This window comes from Lissotriton vulgaris, chromosome 6 (genome assembly GCF_964263255.1).
Source record: "Lissotriton vulgaris chromosome 6, aLisVul1.2, whole genome shotgun sequence".
NCBI classification, from domain to species: Eukaryota; Metazoa; Chordata; class Amphibia; order Caudata; family Salamandridae; genus Lissotriton; species Lissotriton vulgaris.
The window spans coordinates 892,110,652-892,125,792 of NC_141694.1; the positions used below are offsets into that span (position 1 = coordinate 892,110,652).

Sequence of the window (15,141 nt, forward strand, 5' to 3'; positions counted from 1 at the left end):
TTAAAAAACTGGGCAAAAGCTTCATCAATTTCATCATTCTCTGTGGCTACCCTACCATTATTAGGAAGTCGTATATCTTTTATCCGGTTTCTCGTTTGTTCTGTCTTTGCTTTCCACGCGAGAAGCTTGCTACACCCTTCATCGTACTCATGGTGTGCCAGTTACTGGCCTCCCATTTTTTTAAAGAATAGCCTCTAAATAGTTAGATAAATTACATTTAGCAGATGTTAAATTATTTGTAATGGTCAAATTCTCCCTGTCCCCCTCCAGACTTTCAGACAGTCTGTTTCTCATTTTCCAGTTTTTAGTCTCCTCTTTTATTTTATTTTCTTGTGCACAGGATATACTTGTTAACACCCCCATCAGAACTGCTTTATAAGTATCCCATACAATTTGGATTTATGCAGAGTTTAAATTAAGATCAAGAAACTCTTTAGTTTCTGCTTTTAGCCTTTCTATTATATTTTGCTCCAATAATAATGCTCGATTGATAGTATACCTTCTATATGACTGGGTCTTACCGATAGCTATCCTCAGACTTACAGCCGAATGGTCAGACATATGCCCAGGGGCATGACTTACTTGGCGGATGTTTTGTCTTGCTTTTATCCCAACCAAGAAGAAATCAATCCTCGACCTATGTCCACATTTTTTATTATGAAATGTAAATTTCCCACACTTAGCTTTAGATTTAGTGGCCAGGTCACTCCAGATGTCTATTAAACCTAAATCGAACATTAGTTGCTTTAAAGTCGTTCTCATTTTTTTGCATTGGATATAGCTCTGAGAGAGGTCGAGTCCTTGCTTGGATTGAGCACCAGGTTAAAATCCCCTTCTAAGATTGTATAGTAATCAGCTTCTACTAAATGAGGTATCAAGGCATACAGGCGGGCCGGATCATCTATATTGGGACCATAATAACTTGCTAACATGATTCTGACTCCACTGATCTTTATTTTAGCAACAGCCCATCTTCCCCCTGGGTCCACTATACCCTCTTCCAATACCGCAGCAGCTGATTTTTTAATTAAAATAGCCACTCCTTTTGTTATACATGTTTAATTTGTACATATATAGTGTTCAACCCATCTCTGGTGCCTTAAAATCGAAACCCATTCTTCTTTTAGTATATGAGATTCTTGAATAAGGAAGATTTTACTCTTTGATAGTCTCAAATATTCCAGAATCTTATTTCTTCTCCGCTGGACCCTCAGACCATTTACATTCCAGGTCGTTATTTCTAGTTCCTTTACTCTAACGTTACACATAGAGAAGATGTTTGCTTCCTTTATAACCTATGTTTATAAAAGAGGCTAAAAATGTACTTACATCTTCAAATGAGGATATTCTTTTTTTTATTTTTTCCCCACATGCTCCCCACCCTTTGTGAAAAAGAAAAATGTATACTTTTTTGAAAGAGGAACCACCCCCCACCCCACAGGGAAACCTCCCCTTCTACTATTAGAGGAAACCTCCGGTTTCAGGCTCTGTTTCTTTCCAGGGTTTTTCCAAAAAGCGCCTATATGAATGAAATGCTCTTTATTTTACTTAACAAGGCATTTGCTTCGACCGGATCTCTAAATGTATACATTTTATTATCCCACATGACTTTAGGGATGCACTATTTTCTATAATGATCTTTATAATTCCACCCACGTCGTCGCAGTTTTCTGCCACCTTTTATATAGTTCTTAGCCATGTATTTTTTCACTTCCAGTGCAGTCCGCTTTACAGGGGCCGCACTTATTTAATTGTTTCATTTATGGCGTGGTCCATTTTCACTTTAGGGGCCAGCCTTATTGTGGCACCTCGGGGTTGCTATGTACGTTGAGCGGGGGTGTAGGTGGGGCTACTGTCCCTTCAAACAGACTGACAGACACCGGTAATCTGGGCAATGCTGGTTTTATTGACTTAAAGGTTCGTTTCCGGTGTACGGTCTTCCTATAGTAAGGCAGTGCTGTCTCAGCCTCGTCTGAGAGTCTTTGAAGGCGTTTCTCCGCTGCTGTTCTTCGCACGTCCCGGTGGGTTCTGGGACTGGTGGTCCTGGCGTTCTCCTCCACGATGTCGTGCCGTCCGCCGTGCAGGGAAGAAAGAGAACAGCGTTTTAGCTTCCTGGCTTGGACCACAACACGGGGAAGGGAGTGAGGGAGCACACGTGCACAACTCCGTCTAGGGACTACGGTGATGGGTGTGAGGGAGGGGTAGTGCATAGGGTGTGAGTGCCGAATTACTTTCGTGGTTTAACCCACTTAAAGCCTGCCCAGCCTGAAAGCCGTGATCGTACCTCTGGTAGCCACACTTCCCTCGATGAAGTGTGGCTGGGCGAAGCGCCTTCCTGTTGGCCTCCCGGCTTGTCGGTTTCTCCCTTCCGCTTTCCTCTCTCCGTGCTCCTTTCTCTCTCCTCGTCTTTGACCGTCCCTTCGATTCCTCGCCGTCCTCCCGCTCTCGTCTCTGCCTCTTGCCTCCGATGTTCCTCCGTTTCCCGACTCTGCTCCGCTCCTCTTTCTCCTTCTCTCCTCAGCTCCCGGCTCTCCTCCTCTGCTCTCGAACTCCACTCGACCTCGTCCTTTCCTCGCCAACCGTCCGTCTCTCCTTCTTCACCTCCGAGTGTATAACACACCTGTGAGGGTTCCTGGGCGGCCTCTACCTGCGTGTAGGGGGCGTGACCTGTGACGTTGTCTCTGTCCAACTCCGCCCAATTAAAGTAGCAGGATTCTCCAGCATCCTCGGGGTCCGTGTCGTCCGGTTCTTCCGTGTTTCTCCAGGCGCCTGTATGCTGGTCAAAGAGAGGTGAGACAGGTAAGCCTGGCGGACCCGATTCCTCCCCGTCACACCCCTCCCCCCTACGATTCTCCCGATCGGGGAGAGGAAATCTGGAGAGATAGTCAGCATTGGCATTGTCCTTCCCTTTACGGTGTAGTACTTGGAAGGAAAAGGGTTGCAACGACAAGAACCACCTCATGACTCTCTGGTTATTGGAGGCGTTGCGGCTCATCCATTGGAGAGGGGCATGATCGGTGTACAGTTTGAATGTGTGACCCTCCAGGTAATACCGTGCTTATCTACTGCCCATTTGATTGCTAGACACTCCTTTTCGATTGTGGGGTACCTCACCTCCCTGGGGAACAGTTTCCTGCTTATGTATAGAATGGGGTGCTCAAGTCCCTCCTCTGTTATTTGTGATAAGACTGCCCCGATCCCGAAATCGGAGGCGTCTGTGTGTAGAATGAAGGGTTTGGTGAAATCAGGGGATGTGAGCACCGGACGGGAGGTGATTGTCTTTTTGAGGGTTGAAAAGGCTCTTCTCATCTCCGGTGTGGGATTCAGGAAGTCTGACTTTGGGGTTTGTTTCTTCAGGGTATCTGTAAGTGGGGCTGCTATGTCGGAGAAGGAGGGTATGAATCTCCGGTAATATCCCACTAACCCCAAGAAGGCCCTCATATCACGGAGGTTGGTGGGAAAAGGGGTGTCTGCGAAGGCACGCACTTTTTCATCTTGGGGTTCAATGAGCCCACGTCCCAACACGTATCCTAGGTATTTCACCTTCTGGAATCCGATCCTCGATTTTTTTGAGTTGATGTGTAGACCGGCTTTGGTTAACTGCAGCAGGATGGTTTCTAGGTGTCGGAGGTGTGTCTCCCAGTCTGGGCTAAAGATGATGATGTCGTCCAAATAAGCTGAACTGTATGCCTGGTGTTCCCGGAGTACCTCATTCATCAACCTCTGGAACGTCGCGGAGCTCCATGTAGTCCGAACGGGAGTACAGTAAACTCATATAAACCGTCAGGGGTTGAGAACGCTGTTTTCTTGCGATCTTCTTCGCGTAGTGGCACCTGCCAGTATCCCTTGGTGAGATCTAGGGTACTGATGAATCTGGCTTCGCCCAACTTCTCGATCAATTCGTCTATCCTTGGGATGGGGTAGGCATCAAACGACGACACAGCATTCAGGGCCCGGAAGTCCATGCAGAACCTGCTGCTCCCGTCTGGTTTGGGCACCATCACGATTGGTGAAGACCACTCGCTTCTTGATGGACGGATGACTCCTAGGCGGAGCATTTCTTTCACCTCCTTGCTTATGGCTTCTCTTTTGGCGGCGGGTATCCTATATGGACGTTGTTTTACAATGGTCCCTTTTGGGGTTTCGATTCTGTGTTCGGCCAGGTTCGTGGATCCCGGGAGGTCGGAAAATATGGTTGCACATCGTTTAAGGACTCCATGTAACCCTTCTCGCTGTTCCTGGTATAGCTCTTCATTGATGACAAGATGTTGTACGGTGTTTTCTTTCTTGTTTTCTTTATCAGGTAGTGTATAGGCTATGAGGGGAGGGGCTCCGAGCCATTTCCTCAGGACGTTGATATGGAAGACCTGACTTCTCCTTCCCGATAACCGTAGCCGGTAGGTTGTTTTGCCAATGGTTTCTATGACCTGATAAGCGCCTTGCCACTCCGTTTGAAACCTCTTCGTGGTGGAGGGTAGCAACACTAGGGCCCAATCGTTTACCTCTAGCTTTCTACATTTCTTTCCCTTATCGTAGGTTTTTTTTTGTTTGGATTGACTCTTCTCCAGTTGTGAATAAGCCAGTTCCCGTATTTTCCCTATCTGGTTTTTCAGAGTCTGGCTATACTCAAGGAGTGTTTTCGTGTCTCTAGTAGGCTTGGCCTCCCAATACTCCTTTGTCATGTCTAAAAGACTCCGGGGTTGTCTTCCATACAGCATTTCAAAGGAAAAACATCCTAGGCTGCTCTGGGTTTGGCCTCTAATAACATAGAGCGCCAGAGGAAGTAACCGGTCCCAGTCGGTTTGGTTAGCTGTAAGCATTTTCTTTAGGATGCTCTTTAGTGTCCCGTTGTATCGCTCCACAAGACCATCCGTCTGAGGATGATATATCGATGTCTTGATCTGATGGAGGTTCAACATGTGGCACACCTCTTTCATAACACGCGACATAAAGGGAGTGCCTTGGTCGGTGAGCACCTCCTTCGGGAAACCAACACGTGAGAACAGTTCTAGGAACTTCTCGGCAATGTTCTTGGAGGTGGGGGACTTTAGGGGAAAGGCCTCTGGATATCTGGTGGCGTAGTCCACAATGACTAGAGCGTATTGGTTTCCTCTAGTTGTCCGTGGGAGAGGGCCGATGAGGTCCATTGCTACCCTCTTGAACGGGGTCCCTATTATCGGTAGTGGTTGCAACGGTACCGCCGGGGGTTTCTGTATGTTCTTGCGTTGACATACGTCGCAGGTTTGGCAGTGAGTCTTGATGTCTTGATAGACTCCTGGCCAGTAGAAATTTCTTAGGATGTTCTGGGTGGTTTTTTCACTGCCTGTGTGTCCTGCTAAAAGATGGGTATGTGCATAGAACATAATCTGTTCCCTAAAGCATACTGGGACAAGAAGCTGCTTGGGTTCGTCTTCCTTCGCCTGTCTGTACAACAGGTCATCCTGTATCAAAAACCGAGGGTATCTGGGGCTTGGGTTATCCTGCTCTGCATGAGCTTGTTCCCAGGCATTGAACAACGTAGAGTCATTGGCTTGCGCAAATTGGAAACTTCAGTCACCCTCCCAGGGTTCAGGGGCTATAAGCACTGACTTTGGGTCCACCCTCCCCCTTTTCAGTGTCTCGGAAAACAGGTCTAGGAAGTGGGGGTTATCAGTCCCAAGTATGAGTTCCTCTGGTAGGTTGTCCATTATCCCCACCTTTACTACAATCTGCCGCCCCCCCTCCAACTCTAAAGGGACGTTGGCTACCTGGTAGCTCTTTACGTCTCCATGCACGCACTTAATGTGAACTAGGGAGTCGGGCATTACCTGGGAATCACACACAAACTTACCCTGCATCACCGATTGTTTGCACCCAGAGTCCAACAGAGCTTTAACCATCCTCCCATTCACTTGGACACTCACGTGATAAGCGCCTCCAAGCTCCGCTGAAAACATAACAGCTCGAGGTAAATAGCCAACCTCCATGGGTTCCTCCTGCATTCTCTTCTTTAGGCAAAACCTAGCAATGTGGCCCCATGTGCCACAATCGAAACATTGAGGGCCTCTCGATGGGGACACATCCGGGTTCAGAGGTCTGGGAGCAGGAAGCCCGGGAGGCGGTCTGGGTTTCCGGTCTATTCGAACCGGAAGTCTTACATTTTTTCTGGTTCCATAGAGTGTAACCTGGGTTGAGCACGTGAATAAGTAGAGGCCATCTCCATCGCTTGTGCGGTGGTCAGGTTGGAGTGCTGCCTTAACCAGCGTTGTGTCCTAAATGGCAGAGCCTCCAGATATTGCTCCAGGTATATTTTGTCCATTATGGCTTCCTTTGTACTCTGGGCGGGGGTCAGCCACTTATCAGCCGCTGCCTTCAGACGGAAAAACAGGGTCTTAGGGTTTTCACCTGGTGTTCCTCTCTCCTTGCGGAAGCGGGCGCGATATGCTTCAGCGTCTAACCCTAAGTGATCAAGAATGATAGTCTTTATCTGCGCATAAGGGGTCTGTCCGTTTCCATTGGCCACTTGATATGCGGCCTGGGCTTCCCCTGTCAATAGCGGGGCAAGAAAGAACGGGCATTTCTCCAAGGGCCACCCACACGCCAGGGCAACTCTTTCAAAATTCACTAGGAAGGCGTCTGGATCCTCCCCTGCTACATACTTTTGGAGGGATATGCCGGATGGGGTGGGGGGGTTTTGTCTTACTTCCCGCACTGGGTTGCCTGCTGTATCGATCCTTATCGGTTGCAAATCCCCGAGGGTCTTTACCACACTGTCTCTGAGAGCGTCTCTGTCGGCCTGAGTGGTAGCTATCTGTTGTTCTACGGCCCAACCCAACTGCTCCTGTCCTTTCACTAGGCGTTGTAGAAGCTCTTCCATCTTCGGATCCCAGATGGCTATTGGAGTGCCCGCATTCTCCACCACTTGTGGCACCTCGGGGTTGCTATGTACGTTGAGCGGGGGTGTAGGTGGGTCTACTGTCCCTTCAAACAGACTGACAGACACCGGTAATCTGGGTAACGCTGGTTTTATTGACTTAAAGGTTCGTTTGCGGTGTACGGTCTTCCTATAGTAAGGAAGTGCTGTCTCAGCCTCGTCTGAGAGTCTTTGAAGGCGTTTCTCCGCTGCTGTTCTTCGCACGTCCCAGTGGGTTCTGGGACTGGTGGTCCTGGCGTTCTCCACCACGATGTCGTGCCGTCCGCCGTGCAGGGAAGAAAGAGAACAGCGTTTTAGCTTCCTGGCTTGGACCACAACACGGGGAAGGGAGTGAGGGAGCACACGTGCACAACTCCGTCTAGGGACTACGGTGATGGGTAGTGAGGGAGGGGTAGTGCATAGGGTGTGAGTGCCGAATTACTTTCGTGGTTTAACCCACTTAAAGCCCGCCCAGCCTGAAAGCCGTGATCGTACCTCTGGTAGCCACACTTCACTCGATGAAGTGTGGCTGGGCGAAGCGCCTTCCTGTTGGCCTCCCGGCTTGTCGGTTTCTCCCTTCCGCTTTCCTCTCTCCGTGCTCCTTTTTCTCTCCTCGTCTTTGACCGTCCCTTCGATTCCTCGCCGTCCTCCCGCTCTCGTCTCTGCCTCTTGCCTCCGATGTTCCTCCGTTTCCCGACTCTGCTCCGCTCCTCTTTCTCCTTCTCTCCTCAGCTCCCGGCTCTCCTCCTCTGCTCTCGAACTCCACTCGGCCTCGTCCTCTCCTCGCCAACCGTCCGTCTCTCCTTCTTCACCTCCGAGTATATAACACACCTGTGAGGGTTCCTGGGCGGCCTTTACCTGCGCGTAGGGGGCGTGACCTGTGACGTTGTCTCTGTCCAACTCCGCCCAATTAAAGTAGCAGGATTCTCCAGCATCCTCGGGGTCCGTTTCGTCCGGTTCTTCCGTGTTTCTCCAGGCGCCTGTATGCTGGTCAAAGAGAGGTGAGACAGGTAAGCCTGGCGGACCTGATTCCTCCCCGTCACACCTATTTACTTATTTAATTTTCAGCACAAGCGCTTTCACTGCCACGCTACCAAAGCTTTCTTTCTTTATTTTTGCACTTGGTGTAAAAGCGCCCCATACACGCTTTCACTTTAATGTTGGCCGCGCTCCTTTCTTTAGACGCTGCTCACTGTAACCTCATTACGGCAAACAGCGTCTAAAGGAAGGGGTGCGGCCACCGTTAAAGTGGTCTCGCATTTGCAAGAGTTTCTGCTACTATCATTAGAAATGACAATGCCTTTTATTTATGTGTTGCTTTGAAACACACTTAAATAAAAGTTGTTATCATTTACAATGCCAATAGATTAAACTCTAACAAATGCAAGACCTATTACATTTCAAATGCTTGTTCATACATTGCTTTAGAGTAACTATCTATGCCTCGCCAGGATATAATGGCAAGTGTTCTTATCTGTTTTGTGTGTACACATTGGTGATTTCCTATGCACTAAGCAGTGCTCCCATTCCACATTGAAGCGGACGCTTGGTGTGCTTAGCTCTTAAAAACTGTATTTATTAACACTGAACATCAAATGAATGAGGAAGTTAACCACGCCTGGATAGATTGATGGAATCTCCAACATCTCCAACAGTGCCTGGCAAATTGATCGTTTTTTTGCTGAGCAACATGAGATTGCAGCACAACAGTCATTACCACCTAGCAAGTTGTGACAATCTAAAATGATTAACTCCGTCATAAAGTATTTGTGAACTGATTAATTTTCGAGGTTTGTGACAGTAATTGTGCATTTTAGTACTTGTTCAGAAGGTAATTATGTAACTTCATTTGTCCCCTTGACATTTTAGCCAGAAGCAATATCTGCATTTACATCGGATCCAGCACTGCTCTCATTTTCTGAATATTTCTGCAAGCCTACAACGAACATTGGCGAGGTATGCAGATTAATAATTGTTTTTATCTTCTCCTGTTTTTATACTCTATTAAGTGTTAAGAGCTTGGTGGCATGTGGCAAAATTATAAGATTTTGATAAGATTGCGTTGATAATTTTCAGGGATTATAAGAAATATTTGCATCTGCCTGCAGCTTCTGTTCCATTTAGAATTACACTGGCGTATTCTGTTTTAAGAAATAAAGACCCAAATATGATAATTATATCTATCGGTCAAGGAGAGCATGAGATCGGAATCTCTTTTCAGCAGATTGTTTTGCTAGCTAGTATATTCGCAAGGGGAGTGTAGTGGTCCCCTAATAAGGAGACTAAAAGACTAAAAATTGTGTCTATAATTGTGCCGCAGAGCTGTGTGCACCGCAAGTGAAGTGCTTGGGGCCTGTATAGATGCCACCCCTGCGCAGTGATGTCCGTTCTTTTCTTTCCGAGCCAGCCAGCACAGATCTGGAGAGCGCTAGCTCGTCTGTCACTTTTTGACGGCTTTTTCGATGTTTTGTCACAGTATTTTTAGAGTGCTTCTCCTTGTGTGGCTGGGATGTCCACTAAGAAAGCCGGTTTCAAGTTCTGCGGTGCCTGTCTTCAACAAATGTTGATCACAGACCAGCATCTTGTTTGCCACTGGTGCCTTAAACGTAACCATGCTGTGAAGACCTGCACCTTTTGCCACGCCTTGCACCCCAAGGCCTTGAGGGAGCGGTCACCTCAAGCACCTTGCTGTCCCACATGCAATGCTGTAACAGTCTTGGTCCTTGTCAAGAGGAAGGTCCCGGGATTAGTCACCGAGAGTCAGGCTACTCTGGTAAGTCCCACTGCAAGAAGAAGAGCAAGAAGTCAAAGAGGCTTCGACTTTGCGCCAGCCAACGAGACAAGGGAGCATCGCCACTGGAGGCTTGGCTCCTCTGAAGAGCCAGCGCCTGCGTCAGCTCTGCAGTTTACTGAGTTTCTGGGAGCCGGAATGATCCACGCTCAACACTGTGTGTTTGTGACCATGCACCTCATATTTGAGCGGCCCGTTCCTGCCGGTACGTCTTCGGGCTCCGCATGTTCTGGAGTGGCCCCTACTGATTCCACACCAGCTGCTCCAGCCCTGGCATCATTCAGTATTCTTGGATCCACTTTGACCTTCCTTGGTCCCCAATCTGATCCCCTACTGCAACATGGAGCCGGAGGGATGTTGTCTGATGCCGACTCCGGGCTAGTCTAGGCCATAGCCTGAGCGTTATTCCTATGAGCTATGACTCGGGGAGGATTGGGAGGTGTCGCTGGACCCGGAAGAATACCAGCCTTTAGATACCCAAATGGACTGGTGTGAGGACTTAGCGGAGGCCAGTGGACTGATTACTTCGCCAGACACTCTTTTAATCCCCCTACTGTGGCTACAGAGGAAGCAGCGTTGTTTGCAATTGCGATGAGAAGGACAGCTTAGGTCCTGAACCTTTACCTATCCTCAGTGGTTTGAAGGTGAAAAGATGGTACTATGGTATATGTTCAACAACCCATAGGGAGCTTTTACAAGCCATAAAATCCATCCTCCGAGATGAACCTGAAATTAGGGGCAAAAGAAAGGCTTATAAATTCGCAGTCCAGAATAGAAAGAAGCAGCTAAGAGAGCAGGCATGGGAGGCTCTGGGTCAAGTCAGTGTGTTGAAATATAGCTCTAATTTTTTGGTCGGTATTCAACAGTCCTTTCTTTTCTGAATTTCCAAATACAAACATTGACTGTTTAGTTCTGGCCGGCCAATGGGTATAGCATTTTGGTCATATATTCAGCGATACTAACTTAGGAGAAATTGAGGAGCACAGGGAAGGTGAGCAAACTAGCACATCACTCCATTTTAGTATAGACGAGGTCTACAACGCAATTACATCTACATCTGGAAGAAAGGCTCTGGGCCCTGACGGGGTCCCAGCAGACTTATACAAGGCTGATCCAAATGTCTGGGCTAGAATCTTAGCACACGTTTTTAATGCTGCATGTTCACATGGATTTCCACTATCCTGGGGAAAGGCAGTCATTGTTCCCATTTTTAAAAAGGGTGCACGAGATGAGCCTGCATGTTATAGGCTGATTTCACTTTTAGATTCCGCTGCCAAAATAATGGGCAAAGTCCTACTAGATCGCCTAACAGCATGGTTGGACCATTTAAATGTCATCTCCGGTCTGTAATATGGCGTTAGGCCAGGCAACGGGACTCTGGACCAATGCCTAAAATTACCTCTAGTGGTAGGAAAGTACACCATGGCCAAAAAGAGAATATTACATTTGGCCTTTATGGACTTGACACAAGCGTGCGATTGTGTAAATAGATAAAAATTATGGTACATTTTAAGTGACATGGGTCTTGAACCAGAGCTGGTGGTCTTTTAACATACTATTCATGAAAATAACACAGTTGCAGTGAGATATAATAAAAATGAAGGTTTGACAAATTCTTGGGATGTGAAGAGAGGGGTATATTCAGGGTTGTATTCTGGCCCCCCTCCTATTTACGCTCTAAATAAATAAGCTAGGGGATTTTTAATAGCCAGCTGTAAAGACATCCCTAGGGTTGGTGACAAGAGGGTCCCTGCATTACTGTATGCAGACGATACGGTCCTGCTAGCCAGAACCGCAGTGGGCCTCCAACTACTTTTAGACAGTTTTATAGTATTTATGGACGATTTAGACCTGTCTACAAATTTGACAAAATCGCATACAATGTCTATCGGCCCTCAAAAGCCCCTAAAGACCAAATGTTATTGTAAAGGGGTCGAAATAACCAAAGTCTCAACATTCCCCTACTTGAGGGTACTTTTTGATGAGCGGGGGTCGTGGCGTGCACAAATTGCGCAAAAGAAGAACATTCTAGCCAGAGCAACGGGGGCTCCACTTAATTTTGCCAAAAGACTAGGGTCCTCACCTTTCTCCGCCCTGATAAAGATATATAAAGAAAAGTGTATCCCTATGGCAACCTACGGCTGCGATATTTGGGGCTACAAGGAAGGAATGGATATTCAGGAGCTGAAGATAAGTTCTTACGTAAGCTTTTGGCAGTTCTGCCCACTAACCCAGCATTTATATTACATGAAGAAGTAGGGGTGGGTTACATCTCGGATCAGTTAGTGGTAGCCCCCTCGTTGCCCTGGCTGAGAGTTTGGGCCAGTCCTATTACTAACTTAAATCAATCAATAATTACTGACTGTGTAGTGCTGGATAGAGCCATGCACATCCCCTGGTTAAAGCATATAACGGACTTGGCAAAATAGCTCAGTTGCCCAGACTTATACTATAGCCCCAAACCTATAGGCAAATCCAAAATTAGAGCCGTTAAACTACAGTTTTTAGACATGCGCCAGGGTCTCCGGGAAGAAAAGGAGTTAGCAAAACCAACGGTGAGAAGATATGTCACAATATCTTTGTGCAATCAAGTCCAACCATATCTACTCGTCGTTAGTAATGCCTTTCACCTCTTCGTGCTAACCAGATTTCGATTACATTTAGGTCCCTGGCTTCTGGCTGTTCCCCAAGGATTTACAAAACCTGGCACCTTAAAACCTTGTCCTTGCGACAATTTCTCTGAGCAAGATACCTTACATTTTTTTTCTTCTGTGATTATTATGTTTTGTTGCGTAAAAGGTTTATATTTCCATTACTCAGAGATTGTCATTTTGCTCAAGTTAGGCCCGCTTTGTTGTACCTCCAAATGTTATCCTCCCCAATGATCTGTTTTGGGGTTGTACGTTTTTTAATAGGAGCCATTAGGTGCAGGAAAAAGTTCTCATTTTAGCCGTTATTAGTTTTTAGCAGTTTTTTATTCCAGTGCCCATTTTACGCAATCATTGGTACTTATGTGATACTCTGTCGTATTTGAACACAGCACTTTGCACTTTATATGATGCCTTCCGCCTTACCGTTTAATTCGAACTCTGTCCCCTGATTGACGTTAAAAATGCTCTTATTTTAACTTTTTAAAGGTTTTAAAGTTTTGTCGATTAAATGCATTTTCTTACCATTTTTCTGGCATTAAATTGGAGGAATAAAGTATCTGTGACTTGACTTAACAGTGGCAATCAAGATGAACGTCTTGATGTAGGTGCTTCTGCCAGGAGTGTCCCGCTCTGAACTGGTTCTCCCATTTAATGAGACCCTCACAGACATCCTGGATGGGACTTGGTCCCAGCACAGCACAGGGGCTCCTGTGAACAAGGCGATTGCCCGCCACCACCGCCCTACCCCAGATAGCCCCAACTTTCTCACACTCCACCCTACCCCAGAGAGCTTGGTGGTCCAAGCTTCTACCTCCCATGTACATACTGGTGCATTCCATACCACCCCATCGGATAGGGAAACCAAGATGCTGAACAGGACCCCTTAGGGAAGAACATGTTTTCTTCCACCAGCCTTACATTGCACCTCGTGAACACCTGCGTGTCTTTTGGGACGTTACTCCCATGCTGTATGGAATTCGGTTGCGTAGGTGTAGCCTATAGTCCTGGAGGGGGCCCGGGCAATATTCATCAAGGCTGTTGCCAATGGGAGAGATGCAGCTGAGATCATGATCAGATGTTGACTGGATACCACTGACTCGCTGGGCAGAGCGGTTACTTTGACGATGGCCTTACGACTCCATGTCTGGCTGAGGACAACTTGCTTATCTGATAGAGACTACTAGCCTCAGATTCCTTAATGTAGAATTATCCCCAGGCGTGAGACTGGATCCGGAAAACTTTTTGCCACAGCATCCCTGCGCGCAGGTGGGACGGCACTAGGTGACTCTGCCTTGACGTCCTCAACGTCCGTGACGTCAGCGAGGGTACATCAGCCCCACCCCGGCGCGCCTACATCCGTTTGTTCTCTTTCCGCCTGCAATGCGGATACGGTTGAGCCCAGGCCTGTTTTTAGGCCATCTATCCCTTTTTTCACGTTCAAGTGGAACAGTATGCGAATGCCTTCAGGCTTCAAGACGTGTCCCTCTTGTGCACGTCCCATGTCGGCAAAAGACCCTCACCCACTTTGCATGTGGTTCCTGGGTGAGCACCACAACTCGGAGAGCTGCGACGCCTGCCAGCACCTTAAGCCTAAGGCATGGCGGGAACGCCAGATGAAGTTACTGTTGGCGCGCTTTTCCAGGTCGGTATCCTTTCAGCATCCGTCTCCGACCTGGGAGCAAGGAACCGCCGGTTTCGTCTGCGACATAGTCTTTCGCCATGGCCCTGGGGCGTGGCTCCCCGGCTGGTAGCTCCTTCAGTTTGTCTCCGTGGCCTTGTCTCCTTCCGCGGCGGGCGCCGTCTACCCCCGGGATGTGCGCCCCCGCCTTTCACCTCCCTACTCGCCGTTTTCCGGCACAGAGGCGACTAGGGCATAAATGACAACCTGCACTGCGGTTCTGCAGGCTTCTTTGGCCCTTTTTCCACCTCCTGAGACGTCCGCGGATCCCTTGCCTCGCGCAGGGACTTCCGCTGAGTCGCCGGCGGCTCCAGGTTGTAGGAGAGTGGCGCCGTCAGGGTGTGGTCCTTCAGGGCTCTCCTCTTCGGCGCCTAGCGTCCCTGTCTCACCACAAATCCCTATGGGGATCCATGTGACATCGTAGGTGATCACTGGGACCCCGTGCCTGTCCCCGGGTCCCCCTCGGCCCTCCGAGCAGGCAGCTGCCTCACCAGAGGTCAAGCCGCCACTGCTTCGGCACCAGGGGCCCTACTCTCCGGCTCCGGTGGAGACAGGGCGCCGCGTGGTTGCCTTTTTGCCGGCATCTTCGAGGGCAGGCTCTTCGCCGTCCGTACGGCCAAAATCCTCGAACCCTTCTTTCCCTGCCTCTCGGCTGGCTTTTCCACCGGCCTCTCCACCTTCCCCTGAGGCCCCTCAGGTTCCTCATTCCTCTGTGGATCCTCCTCTATGCCGGTGCTGACCGCTTCCCCTGGGCTTGGGGATGGGCGGCTCAGTCTGCACCTGTCACCCACGGAGGAATTGCTTTCACCTCCGCGGTGCCCTACTGATCCCAGTGTTGCCTTTGTTTGGGCTATTTCCACGGCTGTTGGTATTCTGAGGATGGGTGATCCTGTCACTCCATTTCCTACGGACAACCTCTTGGAGATTCTCCACTAGGGCTCTGGTGGACGGGAGTTGTTCCTTCCTTTTGAAGCGTCCCTCCATAATTCTCTTATGGGGCTTGGAGGCGCCCTGCCACGGGCGATCCGTTGCCGCAGGCACTACTGCACCGCCATCGTCCTGCTCCGCACGACCCAGTCTGTCTTTCTTTCCACCCTTCTACTCAAGGCGCTCTACTGCGTAATGCCTT

At 48.6% G+C, this 15,141-nt stretch overlaps 1 protein-coding gene across 1 annotated transcript in view; it reads left to right on the plus strand.

Moving 5' to 3' along the window:
- Window positions 1-15,141, plus strand: part of ANAPC1 (anaphase promoting complex subunit 1) — a 763,513-nt gene that overhangs the window by 671,809 nt on the left and 76,563 nt on the right. The window contains exon 43 of the mRNA XM_086926883.1: window positions 8,762-8,848. Coding sequence (XP_086783009.1) covers window positions 8,762-8,848 — 87 coding nt within the window. The remainder of the gene's footprint in view (window positions 1-8,761; window positions 8,849-15,141) is intronic.